This window comes from Adiantum capillus-veneris, chromosome 13, assembly GCF_014529385.1.
Source record: "Adiantum capillus-veneris isolate H3 chromosome 13, ASM1452938v2, whole genome shotgun sequence".
NCBI lineage: Eukaryota > Viridiplantae > Streptophyta > Polypodiopsida > Polypodiales > Pteridaceae > Adiantum > Adiantum capillus-veneris.
In genome coordinates, this window is record NC_140943.1 from 60,263,138 (window position 1) to 60,283,820 (window position 20,683).

At 44.3% G+C, this 20,683-nt stretch overlaps 1 protein-coding gene across 1 annotated transcript in view; it reads right to left on the reverse strand.

Moving 5' to 3' along the window:
- LOC147444100 (D-isomer specific 2-hydroxyacid dehydrogenase family protein) overlaps window positions 1–20,683 on the reverse strand; it is a 68,249-nt gene continuing 47,566 nt past the window's right edge. The window contains exons 2-9 of the mRNA XM_086526829.1: window positions 3,002–3,146; window positions 2,787–2,914; window positions 1,813–1,884; window positions 1,619–1,730; window positions 1,429–1,523; window positions 1,133–1,174; window positions 318–530; window positions 1–247 (exon numbers count right to left, since the gene is read on the reverse strand). Coding sequence (XP_086382955.1) covers window positions 170–247; window positions 318–530; window positions 1,133–1,174; window positions 1,429–1,523; window positions 1,619–1,730; window positions 1,813–1,884; window positions 2,787–2,914; window positions 3,002–3,146 — 885 coding nt within the window. The 3' untranslated portion in view covers window positions 1–169. The remainder of the gene's footprint in view (window positions 248–317; window positions 531–1,132; window positions 1,175–1,428; window positions 1,524–1,618; window positions 1,731–1,812; window positions 1,885–2,786; window positions 2,915–3,001; window positions 3,147–20,683) is intronic.

The following is a 20,683-nucleotide window of genomic DNA, read 5'->3' on the forward strand; positions in this document are numbered from 1 at the left end:
TACCAAAGAAGGTTTCTATCATTTGATGCTTCACGTGCAAAACTCAAATGTATGGCTTAATTCCCTACTTTACTGAGGCTTGTTTTAGAAAAGCCAAAAATGAGGCTAATTAAGTAGCCCAAAGGTGTATATGTATGTTCGTTCGTGGGCAAGAAAGTGTGGTCCTTTTCTAGTTTACACAGTCAATTCCTTTGATGGACAAAACATGCCCTCCTGCTTGTATGTGGAGGGCAGCGTTAGCTACCACCTACAACAAGAAAAAGAAGACTCATCATACCTCCAAAATGAGTAAAGAAGAAAGTTCCAGAAAAACTAACCTGTGACATATTCCGGTAGGCAAGCTCAGTCACTCCCGCAATATGTGGTGTGAGCAAAACATTGGAATGTTGTAAAACTGGATCCTTTGGATCAAAGGGCTCAAACCAAGCCACATCCATGCCTAAACCTCCCAAGTGGTTTGTTTCCAATGCAGCCTTTATTGCCTTGTAATCTAAAAGACCGCCCCGGGCAATGTTCACTAGAAAAGCACCCTGCAAGTTCATGGACATAAGCTTCTTCTTAAATTGCTTAGAATTATAATACTAGATAGCACAGCCACCTAGAAATTCCAGTTTTCAGTTCAAACCAAACCATATCAGCAGGGTTGACACGTTTGAGCGTCCGATGCTAGTACAGTACGAAATGGACTGAGCCAAAGCTAATATGACACGCATAATGACAGAGAGAAAAAAAGAGTCTCTTTGAAAAAAGCTTAGGATGCCAAAGTTGAAATGCCCAAATGGCATCTTTGCAGCACACAAGGCTTGAACTTTGGCTCCATGGGCTGGCCATCAGTCAACGGTCAAACCGCCCGGACGCCTAACGTATTAGTTTGGACATCCAGAAGGGACTGGACAGATGGGATGCAAAGGTTTGTCTGTCACATGTGGACAACTCTGCATCTGAGAGTGCAGCAATCTGGAAGAGCCACATTTCAAGTTTCAAACTAAATCGCTAGGATTTGATGTTCTGCAGAGATGCATTGGGCTAAATGAGCTGACTCAGATTTGTATTGACAATCTCAGCTGATTTTCAAAATCCCCTAGTCTCACAAGAAAAAATTACCAAATGTATTCAACAATAATAGTCTCACCTTCCTCAGTGCTGCTAAGAATTTGGCGTCTATTATGCCTGCCTGCCACAAGACAAACATCAAGGATGACATCTTGTTAGTACGATTGAGAAGAGATATCTTCACTATAGGCACACTCTTCATGCGTTGGAAAAAGCCTAAATTGTAAGCATCTAGTAATGGCAGAGGCAGCAACCATGCTTTCCTCTTACAACCATAAATTTTTTTCCTTTCTTGTCTTGTGATCCTTTCAATGGTGTAATGCTTTTGAAACAAGTTCAAGCATACAATATTTGTTGTCAGCTATAGTTACGTACAGTCTCAGGGGTCAGAGAGCAGCATGTTACGACAATATCCGCTTTACTAGCAAAATCGAGGAGTTGCTCATTCACTCCTTTTTCATCTACAAGACCTGTGGATAAGAAGTGCATCAAAATGACAACAATGAAGACACTCACTCAATAAGTCAACAGTTTTTTCTAAGGAAGAAATGCCTGCTCTTATTACCTGTGGCATCATTGAGCTTCCATGAACGCTTGATTGCAAGGATGTGGACCCCAAAAGGTTTCAGTCTAGCAGCAAGCTCTTTACCAATATTTCCATACCCCAGAATGAAAACCTGTATTTGATAGTCATCAGCATTTAGGGCATGGGATGCACCTCCAATTTTCCCTTCCCACATCCAAGAAGAAAAAGCTTACAGTTTTACCAAAAAGGGTTTGTCCGGTGGGGAACCCAATTTTCATTTGCTGAACACTTCTGTCCATTCCTTTCTGTAAAGGAAGGGCAAAAAAAGGGACTGTTAACAAGAGTGTGAGCTGTTTTCTCACTAAGAAGAATTGTGAACAGATTGGCCCGACCACAGGATGCACACAGGGCCAAACACACAAGACATCCTGGAGTTTGAACATGAAAATTCATTGGGCCATGAGGTTGACATGCAAAGCATAGACAAGGAAAGCAACAAATATTGCAATGCATCCATGCCAAAATGATTATTTGAAACATGTCCTTATTATAGAAGTTCCCTCCCTTTTCATAAATAGAGATTGATACAACCTATATCACTTGCTTTCCATAAGAAATATTTTACGTATGCCCATACCTAGGTACAGGTGTCATTCAAAGGGAACCATTAAGCACGAAAAAAACAGTTGGGGATTAGACTAGTGAAGCCAGAAAGCCCATTAGCAGAATGAAGACTCAAAATCATCGACATAGATGAAGTGTCCTCTCTTCTTGTGTATTATCTCCATTGATTCTTGTGTGGGGTGGTTGATGTTGGAAGGACTCGCATGGTGTTTGAAGCCTAACTGTGGCAGCAGCTGTGAGAGCCCTACTTAAGGCATGCTAACATCCTTCACAGCATAGCCGGAATCGATAAATGTTGAGATAAAGGTCAAAATTAGCCTATGAGACAAATCAAAGTACAATTGTCTGCATCCTGTTACTTCATTATAGATATCTTCAAGAATGTCCTTTTCTTAAGCTACCATTGACGTTTTCAGACACTTTGCCTGATAAACTATAAAGACAAATAAAAAGTATCCCATAATGATTGATTTTCCATACCTGAAGGACTTAAACTTTAACGCTTTGGAAAACATATTCACATTTTGATAAAGTCCAACCTACCACATACGAGAAAGGTCAATTCAAAGCAAAACACAATTACCTGATCTCGGAGTAAAGCAAGGATGAGGTAAATGGCATGTTCTGCACAAGATAAAGCATTGCCACTTGTATCCCCAGGAATCCTTGCAACCTTGATGCCTGCTTTTGTTGCGGCTTCAATATCTACCCCTGCAATGAAGCACGGCTCAAGCTCATCATAGAGCTACCCTCACATTCCCCATCTCAATGATATTCTAAGTTACAAATTGTGCATACCTTCAAGTCCCACACCAAATTGCATGAGAAGTTTCAACTTTTTTGCACGGGCAATTACACTCGAGTCAAAACGCATCATCCGTACCACACACAAATCGTAATCTTCTATCCTCAATGGTACCTCCTCATGCGCCAAGGCATCCACCTATTGACATGGTAAAGGCCAAAGACCTCTCTCTCTCTCTCTCTCTCTCTCTCTCTCTCTCTCTCTCTCTCTCTATTGACATGGTAAAGGCCAAAGACCTCTCTCTCTCTCTCTCTCTCTCTCTCTCTCTACAGACGACCGCGACTGAGGAGAGGAGCTACACAGCATCGACGGAGACTACAACAGAAGATTCGAGCCATACTCTCTCGACATCCAGAGTGCAGATGAGGATGGATCCTCACCATTTCTTCCATCTTTGTTTCACACACTGTTACATCCAGTTTACCGGGTACCTATTGTATCAGCTGCTACACCCACGTAGTTTTAGATTGTAGTAGTAGTAGTAGTATTTTGTTCCACTTCTAGTTCTTTTCTAGTTCTTTTGTACCCAGACATGGTATTAGATTCACTATTTTGTAACTGATTGGTCTCATAGGTCATTTTGGCCTTTTGAAGACGTTAATATAACATTTCATTTCATTTCATTTCATTTCTCTCTCTCTCTCTCTCTCTCTCTCTCTCTCTCTCAAGAAGTGGGGCTTGGTACCCTTTGTATAACGTAATCCAAATTACAAGCCCGAAGGCATTATATCAGTCCATAGGCATACAAGGACAACGGATTTGATAGTCAAAAAACCCCTGAGATATTCAAAGATTACAAACCATAGGGGAAATACTACCAATGATGCAAAGTTACAAAAGATGGGTAATACAACAAAAGCTAGGAGCAGGGGAGCGAGGGAAGAAAGTAGCAGAGAGTTGAAGCAGAAACATGCCACCTTGACGTCAAGAGGAGGACGAAAACTCCACCAAAGAATCTTTGATAGCCAACTCCAAATCTCCAAGGCCGTATACAACGATGCATCCCAACAAAAGGAACATCAGCATCGCAAGAAGAATCTACACCAAAATTCCAGGAGAGAGAGAGCCTCTGGCCATCCTTGGCAATGATCAACAGGGCTATGACATTTGCTAACTTGCAAGCAAAAGCAATATACGGTGCAAATTTGACGGCGAGAAACAAACAGTCCAACACACCCACCAAACCAATTCCAAACCTAAATCACCCATCTAACAAGAGAAAAAAAGCAAAAAAACATCAAGCAGTTAACGGGCAAAACAGGTAAACATACACGCGCACACACCTCAACCGCAAGCAATCATGCAAATCGCACTCACCCAAAGCACATGCAAATCCACAAAGCACAAGTATCACACACAAAAGAAATAAGACGCATACTGTCACAAAATGATGACGTGGCAATAGGCTGTACAATCTAATGATGACGTGGCAACAGGCTGTACGGACAAAGGATGCCATGGCAACAAGCTGTACAGCAGGACCCGGAAATCACACTGACAAGTGCCACATGGCAGCAGTATGGATTTCCGCATAATGCACTGACAAGCTCACGTGACTGCTGTACAGAATTCCGTAATTTGTGCTGGCTGCTTTTTGGCAGTTTTTGGGACCAGATGCTTTTGGAACAAGTTGCTTTTGGGTTTACTACTTTTGGGGCATCCCTTGTAATCTAATAAATAGACCTTTTGGGGCCTCACTTTGCAGAGCATCTGGACGCAAAGTCTGAAAGCAAAGGTCCTTACATATACAGACGCTTACTACTGAGGAGCCGGGACTTCCATTAGAGGAGCTTACCCAGATAGACAGAGACATTACATGATGCAGCAACAGAGGCATATCCACACAGCCAGCCTGAGCACAAACGCCGTTCTGGGAGTATGACCCAGACCAGTTGGTATGATGAGTGTAGAGAAACAAGAGCCACACTTCAGAGAGAGGTGTCTTTGGGAGTCATTACTGATAGACAGCCACAGATTTTTTTTCAACAGCTTGTGCGACGGAATGAGAGGGCTTATCTGGCTCAGCTAGAGAGTTGTATAAGCTATTTCTGAGCCAAGACTTAGGTGAGGCACAGAGATTCTTTCATGAGCACTCCCCTCCACCGGCTATCACATCCACTGAGACTTGGGGTGAGTATGCAGCATCTCTTTACACAGTTCTAGGACAGCCGCCTCTACCAGACCCCCCGATGCCATGTCCAGAGACATGCATTTTCTTTACCATTGGTAAAGAAAGCTATTGACAGGATGAGGACTAGAAGAGCATATAATCATGATGGATTGGTGGCGAAGCACTTTATACATACCCGAGATATTCTTGCTGTCACAAACAGGTGACGTGGCGTGCCCACAGTACACAGACTACACACCCGCCCCGGCTGGCAGCAGACTGCGCCCGGAAATTCAGCGCTAGGGCTGACATGGCAAGATTGTACGGAAGCCAGCGTTTTGCGGCGCAGTTCACGAAAACTGTACGGATATGCTGACGTGGTAGCTTGCGTACGGAAAAGCAGTTGTACGGCAGATTTTGGCTACTGCTTTATTCTACGCAAGGGGAAGAAAGAGACAGAAAACTTTTATTTAACTGCTTTATTTTTACTAAGCCTTGTGAGAGGAATTGCTTGCTTTTAATGGGCAGCTTTTGATGTACAGCTTTTGGGGCTCTGCTTTTGGCATCCCTTGTAACTCTTTATAAGTGAAGTTGATCTCTCACTTCTCAGAGCATTTGGACGCAAAGTCTGAGAGTGAGACCCAACCACTCTATTGTACTTTGGCAACAGATTAATACAAAGAGAATTACCTAAAGAGGCGTCAGTCTTTGAAGCCAATATCTCTCGACACGGAACTCCGCCGGGCCGTGTCGAATCAATTGTGAACTGTGAACTGTTTTGAAGTGAATTCTTGTGGTGTCATGGTAGAATCTCGACTTGAGTGTCCAAGTCTGTTACAGTGGTATCAGAGCGCGGCCGATTTCTCTTCTACTTGATCCTTTTACGCGGCACTTATGGATTCAAGCAGAGATCAGTCGACTTCCTTTGCATCCGGAGATGCGAAAAGAAATCATGAAGAGGATTCACGCGAGGAGTATGGCCCGCCTCGGCCTACTCAGGCCGAGCTCGAAGAGATGGAGCGTTGACGATTGATCGATGATGCAACAAAGATGATACTAAATTTTGCGAAGGACCTGAAATTTGCAAAATTTATGAGCCAAACCTCCTTCGACGAGGTGCACTCACAGTGGCGTCAAACCGCAGAACCACACCTCAAACCGGCACTCAAGAAACCTCCTACTCCAAGGATATATACAGAGCAAGAATTGGAAGAGGTGGTTGATGCACGTATTTCTCAACTTTTTGACGTGCAGAACAAAGCAGAAAAGCACGACAAAAAGCAGAAGAAAGGAACTGACTTCCTCGGTTACTTGGGTCGTCAGTCTACAAATGCATCGGCAAGAAAGCAGAAAAAGCGTGTTCGAGTTGAAGGAGTACCAATTCTTCTTCTTCTTCTTCTTCTTCTTCTTTTTCGAGTTCTCCTAGCTCCTCTGACTCGAGCGAAGAAGATAGAAAAGGCAAGAAGCGAAGCAAAAAGCAAAGCTTCAGAAAGGGCAAGAAAAAGGCAAAGAAGTCTAAATCTCGCCTAGTGGTTAACAGTTCTACAGAGGACTCGTCTTCGGATAGTTCGGACTCTAACGACAACAGCTTTTATGCAAAGAAGAATAATTTTTATAAAGCCAACCAGTATGACTTTCTGGAGGATAAAAGCAAGAAAGTCCGAGAGTTTAAAGAAGGTGGACAGTCAATTAAATTTGACACGTTTTCTGGTTATAGAGATGCTTCGAAGGCTTTGGCCTTCATACAACAGTTTGACATAGCTTTCTCTGGAGGGCGTTACTCAGAGCACTCCAAGATTCGGAGGGCTACCTCTTATTTCAAGGGAAATGCTAGAACTTGGTGGTCCATGCTTCTATTGAACAAGACAACGCCAATTAAATGGCTAAAATTTAAAAGGCTTTTTATTTCTTCTTGGATAACTCCAGAGTACGAACGCGACATACGAACTCCTTGGAACCATCTTCGGATGACCAAGAAGAATACATTGGACACATTACGAGAGATTCTCGAGCTCTTTTCTACCAGCCTCTTCATTTAAGAAGATCTCGTTCAAAGAACACATTGAGCGGTTTACCTTGGAACTTCCTACAGAGATCCGAGATCATTGCTTAGAGCAAAAGTCAGATTCCATTCAGGAACTGATGAGTCATGCGAAACGGGGTTTTGCCATAGACTCAGGCAGTTTGACCTACCCCACAGATGGAATCATGACGCAAAGGACCGAACAGACTTCGAACAATGAAAGTAGAAAGAGGAAGAGCAACCCAGAAAAGAAAGAAAAGGATGTACGACCCAAGCTCACTCTTCGGGAGAGAGCTCTCTACATCAAAGAGGGGAAGTGCTTTGGATGCGGGGAAACTGGGCATATCTCCGCGAAGTGCCCTAAAAAGGCACCGAAAGAACAGAATGACAAAGACGAAGAAAGGCCTGAGAGTTCGAAAGCAACTGAGGAACGTGGACGAAAAGGCAAGATAAAAACAGGACTGGTTCCAGATTGCATGGGTATTGACCAGAGCACGATGGATGAGAGTATAGAACTTTGCCGACCATGGGGCAAAGTGAAAGACCAAGAAGCCATGATCTTCTTTGATGGAGGAGCCAAGGCCAACTTCATTTCACCTGAATTGGCGCACAGCTCAAGATCACACCCGATCGGATGGGACCACTAGCAGAGGCAATTCTAGCGGCACCTGGCAAGGACGTAGCCATTACACCTGTCATTGGTAAACTTCGGTTGCATTATAAGGGGTATTTGGGGCATGAGGACTTCTACATAATGCCCTTGGAAGGTTGTGATGTCCTCTTGGGAATTCCTTGGTACCGTAAGAACAATGCGGTGGTCGACAATCGGGCGAGAAAAGCGACTTTGACAACAGAGAAGGGCCGAACCATTGTACTTGATGTAAAACTTAAGGGCGAGTCTGTCCCTATTGTATCGGCTTCGGCCGTTTCAAAATTAATGAAATCCAGTCTGTTTGTTTACTCCATCTTTTTGAGAGAGATTATAACCGGCCTGTACAACGTAAAGGGCGGAACTATTTCAATTACCTGTTAACTTTACACAGAGCACTGAGAAGGGAAGAGAACACAGTTGCGTCCAGCGACTAGAATGTCACTCCGCACACGAGACCAACACCCTGTAGGCCCCAAAGACTGGCGCCCCTTTCGGTATTTCTTTATTCAAATTAAGGTAGACGATCCGACCACTTCGCACAAGCTTTCACAAAGCTGTCCAAACCTGGCGAGGGCTGAAAACGCAGGTTTTCGACCTGATTTTGGCAGCATAACGACGCAAAAACCCCTGTAGGTCAAAAGCACCTGTCTAGGACGGATTCCCTCGCTATCTGGAAGCTTTCTGGTGAGCTGTCACAGAATTTCAGCGGGCTGTAATTCCCTGTTTTTCACTGCCGGGTGCCCAAACGCCTGTACGCGCATCCCAAGGCTCTCACGAGGCTCCCCCAGTGTTCCCTTGCAGTTAAGGTGCGAAACCCTAAACCTGCAGAAAAACAAAGCAGGCTGTAATTCCCTGTTTCGGATCGTTTTTAGCGGAGCGAACACGCCTACGCGTGTCCCAAGGGCTCCCGCACGCAATGGGACAGTTCCCCTGTGAATTGGACGAGTTTTCACGCAAGAAAACTCTCCGAACTCGCAATCTTTCGCAATGGCACTATGCGTACCTATGGGGGATTAGCAATTAGCCTGCAGAAAAACACAGCAGGCTGTAATTCGCTGTTTCGGATCGTTTTTAGCGGAGCGAACACGCCTACGCGTGTCCCAAGGGCTCCCGCACGCAATGGGACAATTCCCCTATGAATTGGACGAGTTTTCACACAAGAAAACTCTCCGAACTCGCAATCTTTCGCAATGGAACTATGCGTACCTGTGGGGGGGATTAGCAATTAGCTAATCCGGTTCCTGTTCAGAAGGCTCTTGCCTTGGCAAACGCGCATAAACCCCCAGAACTGTACATGTTCAACTGAGTAGCCCAACTAGTGGGGCATTACCATATGTGCCAAAGGGGAGAGAGAGATGCACGAGAGCAAATCATCGCGCTACATGAGACAGAGGAGAAGGCAAGCTTTCCATTAAAGCTGTAGACCTGCACCCACTACTCTCACACACACTGTAGGTCACTTATGATAAAAAATCAGCCTCCTCTCTCAAATTGGGCGCCCCCTCCAGCTGAGGTGTCCTGCAGATTGACCTCCTCCAGCCAAGTGTCCAGTTTGCCCCTTTGAGTTAATTCTCTAGTTCCCACTCACTTATAAAGTTGTAAGTGACTTTCGGAGTGGCCCAGATTCCGTTTGGCACGCACAGGCTTCCATACTCATCAGAATTCAGTGCTAACTGGCCCGACCAGTCCCAAACTGACCGACCCAGACTCTCGCTGTGAGAAACCTATTCGGCCGCAGCCGTTTCACACTGGCCATGCAATGTCCACTTGCACCTTTTCAAGGGTTCCAAGAAAAACAAGTAAAAATAAATAAAAATATCTAATACTTATTTACGGAAGGCAACAGGAAAAATACTCCTCCTGGTCACACACCCCACCCTTGAAATACTCCAAGCGACCTCGCTTGCATGCCAATAATACATGCGGATATCTCCTGATATTACATATATTCTATGATGGGAATCCAAGATATACATGCTTCCGGAAATGTAGCGTTGGACGATTAAACAATCCCACCAACCTGGCTACAACACATATATCAAGCATAGAAGTCTTCTAGTGTACTCTCAAGCACAAACTTCTCTAGCTAAATTCTGTATGGAAAGAGTAGATACAATTGCTTAACTACTCTCTTGAGCATCATGAACCATGCTCTTGCCTTGCTCCAAAAAGGCTGCATCAAGTCACTGTGGGTTCCATCTGAAAGGCTTCAAGATACAATTGCAATAGCTGAGGTGAATCAATCAATTCAGACTCTTCCATCCATTTGGCATCTAATGATGGATAGTTCTTGAACTTCACCAAATAGCGTCTTGCAACCTTTCCTCTAACCTTTCTTTCTTTATGTACCAATATTTGTTCAGGAACAAGGATTTCATCCAATTCTTCCACCTCGGGTTGTTCCTCATCAAGCATATTCTCTGGCACATCACCAACAAAGGGCCTTAGAAGGCTGACATGAAAAGCATTATGTATTTTCCAACCTTCTGGTAGCTTTAACCTGTAAGCTACATCGCAGATCTTTTCTGAAATCTGAAAAGGACCATAATATCGCATACTGAGTTTAGGAAACAAGCGTTCGTTGCCTTTCCTTTTCCTTAACCTGGCCTTTTCAAAGCGCAAAAGTACCCAATCACCAAGTGAAAATACAAGTTCACGACGGTGACGATTAGCAACTTTCTTTTGCTTAGCCTGAGTCTTCTCAAGAGCAATCTTTATCTTCTTGTATGTTTCATCCATATCTTGCACATACTTGTCTGCCTCAAATATCTTGTCCTTAGTCTGCAAAATGGGCGGGACTTTCTTCCCTCCTTCCACTATCTCAAATGGTGCCTTATCTGTTGATGTATACACAGTGTTATTGTAAGCATATTCAACCAATGGAAGATGGTGTTCCCAAGTTGCCTTGTGCTCTGACACATAACATTTGAGCAGGTCCAAGACAGTAGACTTTGCCTCTTCTGATTGTCCATCAATTTGCGGATGAAACGAAGAAGAGAACTTTAGCGTAGTGCCCATGTTCTCAAACAATGCCTTCCAGAAAAGACTCGTCATACGTGGATCCCTGTCACTGATAATTGACTGAGGCATCCCGTGATATTTAAAGATATTGCTCATGAATATCTTGACCATGTGTTCTAGCTTTATCTTCTTCCTCACAGGAATGAAATGGGCTTGCTTACTGAACCTACAAATAATAGTCCAAATCCCATCATTGCCTGTTTGCGTCCTTGGAAGATCAAAGATAAAGTCCATTGCTATGCTTTCCCATGGCCTATCAGGGATCGGCAATGGCTGCAACAATCCCGGTTGCTTTTGTCTGTCAAATTTGACTTTTTGGCATACTATACATGATCTTACAAATGTGTCAACATCTTGACGCAAAGCTGGCCAATAGAAGAATGCCTCAACCCCTTTCACTGTCGCATCAATTCCACGATGCCCAGCATAAGGTAGAGCATGACTTTCCATCAAAATCTTTGGCCGTAACTGTTTAGTAACGCATAACTTTCCATGCATCATGAGAAAGTCATTCTTAAGCATATAGTGCTCATGATGTTGCCCATCAACAAGCTGGTCATAGATCCTTGCAAAATCTGAATCTTCAGCATATTGTGTCTTCATTTCGTCTAGTTCACAATGGTACGGAATTGACACTGCTGAAATTTGGGGCTTTCGTGACAACGCATCAGCCACCACGTTGTTTTTCCCTTGCACATGCACAATCTGAAAATGGAACATTGACAAGATGTTTGCCCATCGCATGTGCTTCTCAGACAACTTCGTCTGTGTAAGAAAATATCGCAAGGTTTGATGATCTGTTTGGACAACAAAATCAGCCCCTAGCAGATAGTGTTTCCAACTAGTGAGAGCATGAATTACTGCCAGCAATTCTTTCTCATAGACTTGCAAGTTTCTTTCAGTCTTCAAAAGAATTCTGCTCTCATACGCGACTACTCGGCCATTCTGCATTAGAACTGCACCAAGACTATGGCCACACGCATCACATTGAACCACAAAAGGTTTGGAAAGATTTGGCAAAATGATTACCGGATCTGAAGTCAGCTTCTCTTTCAAGTGTTTGAACGCTAAAATTTCCTTGGCTGTCCACTTGAAAGTAACTCCTTTTCCTTGCAGTGCATGGAGTGGAGAAGCAATCTCAGCAAAATTTCGGATGAACCTCCTGTAGTAGGAACATAAGCCTAGAAAGCTTCGAATGTCATGTACGGATTTCAAGTCTGGCCATGATCTAATTGCTTCCACTTTAGCGGGATCCATGCGTACCCCATCCTTTGAAACAATGTGCCCAAGAAAGTGAATTTCTTGCAAAAAGAATTCACTCTTCTTCGCATTAATGAGTAGCCTGTTCTTACGTAACTCATTGAAAACTGCAGTCAAGTGATCCCTATGCTCCTCTTCAGACTTGGAATAGACAATCATGTCATCAAAGAAGGTACACACAAAGTTTCTATGTGGTCTAAAAATTTTGTCCATCATTCTATTAAACGTGGCAGGAGCATTTGTGAGACCAAATGGCATGACAAGAAACTCATAGAGACCAAATGTTGTCCAAAACGCAGTCTTATGGACATCTTCTGGCCTAATGCGTATCTGATGATACCCGCTCTTTAGGTCTATTCTTGTAAACAATGACACTCCCTCAAGCCGATCGAGAATGTCATCTATCCTCGGTATGGGGAACCTGTTCTTGATGGTATTCTTATTCAAGGCGCGATAGTCAATGCACATGCACCATGAACCATCCTTCTTCTGCACTAAGAGTACAGGAGAACAAAAAGGGGATGAACTGGGCTGAATCAGCCCCTTCTCTAAAAGCTCGTTGACTTGACTCATAATCTCTTTCTGTTGGGCTGCACTAACCCTGTATGGTGGTCTATTCGGTGGACTAGAACCTGGCACAAGATCTATAGTATGATCCTCAGGTCTCTCAGGAGGTAACTCCCCTGGCAAAGAGTCCAAAAAACAATCACTGAAACCACTCAAAAAAGTTGACCTGTCTTTATCTAAGGTAGACAAATTAGATACAACTTGAGGTACTACTTTTGCAAAGATCAATTACGCAGAAAGATGATTCTTTATTACAGACGAAATAGCAGAAGCAGAAACAACTGGAACAGACTCGCCTTTAAGCTTTACATCAAGGACATGAGTCTTTCCTCTATGTACAAGGGTAATCTTTTTGTTGTAAGTATCCACCATAGCATGCAACCTGTAACACCATGGGATACCCAGTAACACATCACAGCCCTCAAGTGGCATAATATAAAATTCTTCCGCATCCACATAGCTATGAATGTGTAGATGAAGCTTTCCCAAAATGGGAGTAACGGGCTCTGAATAACCTGGGCATGCCAACCTGCTTCCCCTGTCATACCCATCTCCTCTGCACGAATGCCCAACTTTGATGCCAATTCCCGTGATATGAAATTTGCACGGGCTCCTGGATCAAAGAAAACCAGCACTGTCTGGTCTCTAACTTTGCCCCAAGCTCTGCACAGCTCCGTGGCATCTGTGTTTGGCTGGTCTCCAACCAAATCTGGAACAAGTCCTGCACTTGGCTTTGGCTTCTTCCCTTTATGGTCTGACTTGTCATCCTTATCCTGTGACTTCTTCTGTGGGCATTCATTTGCAAAATGTCCTTCCTGTTCACAAATGTAGCATTGCTTGGCCTCCCTATGAGCTTTCCGTTCTTCAAAAGTTTTGCCAGAAAAATGTCTTTTTTGTCCTTGTCCTTGTCCTGAAGAAGACTTAAACTGCTTCTTGGACGTATCACCTTCTTTAGTGGGGAGGGCTTCTTTGTGGGAGGCTCAGAAGGCTTTGCTGCAACATTGCCCTTGGCTAAAAATTGTTTGCCCTGGGACCCTTTCTTGTGGCTATTAAATCCATCGGAATCTACTTTCGACACATTGTTGGCCACTCTTGCATTCTCTATCAACTGAAACATATTCATGACAGTAGTCTTTGTGCAGTAGTCCTTGATTTTCTTGGGCAATCCGCAACAGTACTTCTCAATCTGTTCTGACAATGGCACAAACCTGTAAGAGGTGACTGGCAACAACGCGGCCCAAAACTTTTTATTGTACTCTTCCAGACTCGCACACTGTTTAGCATTCAACTCGTACCATTCTGTCATCACATCCACTTCAAAAGTGTTTGTCAACCATGCAGGCGCAAAAAGCTGTTTGAATTGGATCCACGTTGTTGGGGCTTGACCCTGGTTCAACAATGCGGTCCACCATTGAAGCGCATTCCCTTTCAAGAAAGTGATAGCCTTGCGTATCTTTGAAGATTCCGTGAAGTTTCCTCCAGCATAAGCTGCATCGAACTGTTGTATGAAGGTCAAAGCCTTCAATTGATCCTCAGTTCCTTTGAAAGTTTCAAACTTCACTCCCTGCCCACCTTCCTTGTAATCCTTAAGCTGACTCAAAGGAGCCACATTATCATAAACATGTGCCTGTAGCAGTGGTGCTCCATGATTGTTCATTCCAGCACTCGCATCAACTGTTTTACCTGTCATATCTGCATTTTGTACGTATGGCTGCGAAAAACCAGCCATACCAAATTGTGTTCCAGGCACTCGAAACTGGCCATAGGCACCCTGAAAACCTAGTTGGGCATCCATGTTCGCGTACATAGGGTTACCCATGCCTGTTTGCATTGTCCCGAACACATTCCCTGGCATATAACCTGTGGAAGGTCTAGCCGTAGCTTGAAACATTGAACCACCTCCAAAATAACCAGGATAAGTATTAGGTAATGGAAGTGTTTGACGCATAGCGTGTTCATTACTCCCTTGACCATTCACAAACGGTTCCTGTCCAGCTAAAGCAAGTTGCTTTGGATCATTGGACACCGCTAGTTGCTCAACCACATGGGCTTTTCCTCGAGCATTATGAGTCCTCTGCGCATTAGAAATCTCCTTTTCCTGCAACGGCTCAGTCGTGCCCTATGTAGGAGGCTGAAAACCCTGTGTCAGAGCCTGTAAGAACTCCTGCATCCTCGGGTTGTTAGCCAACTGCTGAAACATGTCCATGCAGCAACGCAGTTGAGTTCTAAACAACCTGTCCTCTTCTTGAAGAGTTAAAGGAACTTTCTCCGTGCCATGTGAGGAAGATCCCTCTTCAGGTATTTGGTCTCTCTTCTCTACCATATCGACAAGCTCTGTGTTGCTTTCACCCACAACAATCCACGCTACACTTTTTGAAGAAAAAGTGACTATCCCGTCGATGGAACCATATAACCGGCCTGTACAACGTAAAGGGCGGTACTATTTCAATTACCCGTTAACTTTACACAGAGCACTGAGAAGGGAAGAGAACACAATTGCGTCCAACGACTAGAATGTCACTGCGCACACGAGACTGACACCCTATAGGCCCCAAAGACTGGCGCCCCTTTCGGTATTTCTTTATTCAAATTAAGGTAGACGATCCGACCACTTCGCACAAGCTTTCACAAAGCTGTCCAAACCTGGCGAGGGCTGAAAACGCAAGTTTTCAACCTGATTTTGGCAGCATAACGACGCAAAAACCCCTGTAAGTCAAAAGCAACTGTCTAGGACGGATTCCCTCGCTATCTGGAAGCTTTCTGGTGAGCTGTCACAGAATTTCAGCGGGCTGTAATTCCCTGTTTTTCACTGCCGGGTGTCCAAAAGCCTGTACGAGCATCCCAAGGCTCTCACGAGGCTCCCCCAGTGTTCCCTTGTAGTTTAGGTACGAAACCCTAAACCTGCAGAAAAACACAGCAGGCTGTAATTCGCTGTTTCGGATCATTTTTAGCGGAACGAACACGCCTACGCGTGTCCCAAGGGCTCCCGCACGCAATGGGACAGTTCCCCTGTGAATTGGACGAGTTTTAACGCGAGAAAACTCTCCGAACTCGCAATCTTTCGCGATGGAACTATGCGTACCTGTGGGGGATTAGCAATTAGCTAATCCGGTTCCTGTTCAGAAGGCTCTTGCCTTGGCAAACGCGCATAAACCCCCAGAACTGTACATGTTCAACTGAGTAGCCCAACTAGTGGGGCATTACCATATGTGCCAAAGGGGAGAGAGAGATGCACGAGAGCAAATCATCGCGCTACATGAGACAGAGGAGAAGGCAAGCTTTCCATTAAAGCTGTAGACCTGCACCCACTCCTCACACACACACTGTAGGTCACTTATGATCAAAAATCAGCCTCCTCTCTCAAATTGGGCGCCTCCTCCAGCTGAGGTGTCCTGCAGACTGACCTCCTCCTGCCAAGTGTCCAGTTTGCCCCTTTGAGTTAATTCTCTAGTTCCCACTCACTTATAAAGTTGTAAGTGACTTTCCGAGTGGCCCAGATTTCGTTTGGCGCGTACAGGCTTCCATACTCATCAGAATTCAGTGCTAACTGGCCCGACCAGTCCCAAACTGACCGACCCAGACTCTCGCTGTGAGAAACCTATTCGGCCGCAGCGGTTTCACACTGGCCATGCAATGTCCACTTGCACCTTTTCAAGGGTTCCGGGAAAAACAAGTAAAAATAAATAAAAATATCTAATACTTATTTATGGAAGGCAACAGGAAAAATACTCCTCCTGGTGACAGAGATGAATGATGAGAATAGGACAAATATGTCTGAACTTGATAAAGAACGCCAATATTTTCTCCATACTCATGCCGATTGCTTTGCAGAGGGGCTGCCAGGCGAGTTACCACCCGCTCGTCGTGAGGATCATACCATTGATCTGATACTTGGAAGCACACCACCGAACCGGCCGGCCTACTATGCGAACCGAGCCCAGAACGAAGAAATTATGAACCAAGTGAAAGACCTCTTGGAAAAAGAGTCTTGTCAGCCTAGTACTTCACCGTACTACTCTCCAGTGTTGTTGGTTTTAAAGAAAGACGGATCTTGGAGAATGTGCATCGACTATAGAGCTCTCAACAAAATCACCATCAAGAACAGATTTCCAATTCCTAGGATCAATGATATACTTGACCGACTACAAGGATCCTCAAGTTTTAGCAAGATCGATTTGAAGAGTGGATATCATCAGATCCGAATCGCGCCGGGAGATGTCTACAAGACAACCTTTTGGACGACTTTTGGGTTATTTGAGTTTTTGGTGATACCTTTTGGCCTAACCAATGCTCCTACGACATTTAACCGGATAATGGACAAGATTTTTCGAGACTACAAGCAATTTGTTGGCACTTTCTTTGACGACATTATTGTTTTCTCCAAGGATGAGGTAAAACATAGATAACATCTGCTTCAGGTCTGTCACGCATTACGAGATCACAAGTTGGTGATTAATACGAAGAAAAGTGAATTTTTCTTACCAGAGATACACTTTTTGGGACACATTGTCTTGGCAGCAAGAGTGCAGATGGACCCGGCCAAGATAGAGACTATCTGTGATTGGCCCGACTTGAAGAATGTCCATGAAGTTAGAAGCTTCTTGGGCTTGTGTTCGTACTCTAGGCGGTTCATTAGAAAGTTTGCAAAGGTTGCTTCCCCTTTGCATTTGTTGACGCAGAAAGGAGTTCCTTTCTCGTGGGGACCCACAGAGGTGACTGCCTTTCAGACTTTGAAAGAGAAATTGACTACAGGACCAGTTTTGACTTTGTCGGACTTGCAGAAGTCATTTGAAGTATATTGTGATGCTTGTGGTTGTAGTCTGGGTGCGGTCTTAATGCAAGAAGGCCATGTCATTGCCTACGAGAGCTGATTGTTCTCAAGGCCGGAATTGACAGCACAAATTTATGAGAAAGAGCTTTTGGCAGTTATCCATGCTCTTACTCAGTGGCGGCATTACTACTCGGAGCGGATTTTACTGTCTTCACAGGCCATCAGAGTTTACGCTACTTCTTGTCACAAAAGCAGCTATTAGAAAAGCAGATGCGGTGGGCGAACATCTTGTCACAGTTTCACTTCCAGATTGTCCATGTGCAGGGACAGAAGAATTTAGTGGCAGATGCTTTGTCTCGAAGCCGTTGGTTCTGGCTATTTTCGCGATTCATCATAGGAGCTTCGAGGATATGGTCGATCAGTATGCCACAGATACGGATTTTGCAAATATTTTCACTCGGATACGAAATGGGGAGATAGTAGCAAGATATTCCATTCGGGATGGCTACTTGATGAGGAAAAACTATGTTGTGCGTTACACAGCCGTTGAGGGAAAAGGTTATGATCGAATGCTATTGTCCACCTTTTACGGGTCACCGCCGCATTGCTACCACCTTGAAAGGGGTAGAGAGATACTTCTTTTGGTCGAGACTCAAGAAGGATGTGGACGATTTTGTGCGCAGTTGCTTGGTATGCCAGAAGGTCAAGTTTGACAGGCATAAAGCACAGGGATTGTTATAGCCTTTACCCATGCCCACCCACCTCTAGGAAAGTATTGCAATGGATTTCATTTTTGAACTCCCGAGAACACAGAGTGGTCACGATGGTATCTGGACTGTTATTGACAGATTTAGCAAGCAAGCTCATTTCATTCCAGTGAAGAAAACAATCAAGTCGGATCACTTAGCGAGATTGTTTGTGGCCCAGAACTTCAGATTACATGGCATGATCGAGACGATTGTCACCCACCTCTAGGAAAGTATTGAAATGGATTTCATTTTTGAACTCCCGAGAACACAGAGTGGTCACGATGGTATCTGGACTGTTATTGACAGATTTAGCAAGCAAGCTCATTTCATTCCAGTGAAGAAAACAATTAAGTCGGATCAGTTAGCGAGACTGTTTGTGGCCCAGAACTTCAGATTACATGGCATGATCGAGACAATTGTCTCCGATAGGGACCCCAGATTCACGAGTTTGTTTTGGAAGACTATTTGGGAGAACATTGGCACGCCGTTGCAGTTCTCGTCATCTTTCCCCCCGCAGACTGACGGGCAATCTGAGATTGCCAATTTAGTGGTACTAGATTTATTGAACTCTACATCTTGGATCAGAAGACTCAATGGGAAAAGTATTTACCTTTGGTGGAATTGGCCTACAATAACACGATACACTCTTTGACAGGGAAGGCGCCATTTGAGATTATTGAAGGTGCTACGAAGGTTCTACCCCTCCTAAGCACGAAAGATAAGATTTTTGAAGCCGATGAGTACACGCGTGACTTGGACACGGCTTTTGCCAAGGTTCGCAAGGCTTTGCAGAAATCTCAAGAAAGAAAAAGGCAGCAAATCGCCATCATCGCGATTTGAAATTGAAGGAGACCAATTGGGTGCTCTTACGATTTGAGAAGGCACGCCGGAGAAAGAAAAAGGAGAGGCTTTTTCCAAAGCTTAGCATGAGATACTATGGACCTTTCCAGATCTTCGAAAAGATAAATGATGTCTCCTTTAGATTGAAGTTGCCCGACACTTGGAGGATTCATAATGCTTTTCATGTGAGTCTCCTGAAGCCTTTTAAAGGCGATGTGCCCGAAGATGGGGAGCCTAATGAGCAACCCGAAGTGGAAGAAAACGAGGAGATCCTTGTTCAAGAACAGATATTAGCACTTAAAGACAAAAAGACTAAGGGTAAAGTGATAAGGTGGTTCTTGGTTAAACTCAAGAACTATCCTCCATTGGATGCGAAGTGGATGGAGGAGGAGGACCTAGTAGATACTCCTCAGATTGTGAATCTTTACCATGAAGTTTTTGGTTTAGCATAGTCTATTCCAAATGGAACCCCGAACTCAGCTTGGGCAGAATCTGGTGCAGTGGGTATGGACAAGAGGGGAGTTGATCCGGTCCTTTGTCAACAGATTGCCTCGATTTTTTATACTAAAGTCACTAATGTCACTTTGAGTTTCACGGATACTGTGAGCTGACAATATTATGATGTATGACTTTATGAACTAGAATTCCCAATCATATGATATTGATTTGTTCTTGACTTGTTTAAGTACAGGAACTGGTAGACGAAATGACTGCAGCATTTTGGTTCGAATGATCTCGACAGACATGGTTGCAATAGGGATTAGTCAATCGGACATCTATGAGGTCCTGAGTGGATCTAGATGCGATTGCTAATTGCGTTGCTGATAAATCATGGTCTGAGATCCGAATGAATGTTGAATGTGATTTGTCATGTGATGTCAAGTGATGTCCTGTGATGTCATGTGATATGACTGTCGATTGGTACATGTGCTAGATGTGTGTCCTAGTGCATCCGTACTAACAGTTAGTGTCTGCTAAGACAATTTATGGCTTCTGTCTGTTTTGCAGGCGCAATCGAGGGCGATTACAATGCTTTCAAGAGGGGGGTATGTCACAAACAGGTGATGTGGCATGCCCACAGTACACACACAACACACCCGCCCCCGGCTGGCAGCAAACTAGGCCCGGAAATTCAGCTCTAGGGCTAACGTGGCAAGACTGTACGGAAGCCCGTGTTTTGCGGCGCAGTTCACGAAAACTGTACCGATATGCTGACATGGTAGCTTGCGTACGGAAAAGCAGTTGTACGGCAGATTTTGGCTATAGCTTTATTCTACGCAAGAGGAAGAAAGAGACAGGAAGCTTTTATTTAACTGCTTTATTTTTTCTAAGCCTTGTGAGAGGAATTGCTTGCTTTTAATGGGCACCTTTTCATGTACAGCTTTTGGGGCTCTGCTTTTGGCATCCCTTGTAACTCTTTATAAGTGAAGTTGGTCTCTCACTTCTCAGAGAATCTAGATGAAGAGTCTGAGAGTGAGACCCGACCACTCTATTGTACTTTGGCAACAGATTAATACAAAAAGAAATACCGAAAGGGACATCAGTCTTTGGGGCCAATATCTCTAGGCACGAAACTCCGACGGGACGTGTCGAATCAATTGTGAACTGTAAACTGTTTTGAAGTGAATTCTTGTGGTGTCGCGCTAGAATCTCGACTTGGAGTGTCGAAGTCTATTACACTT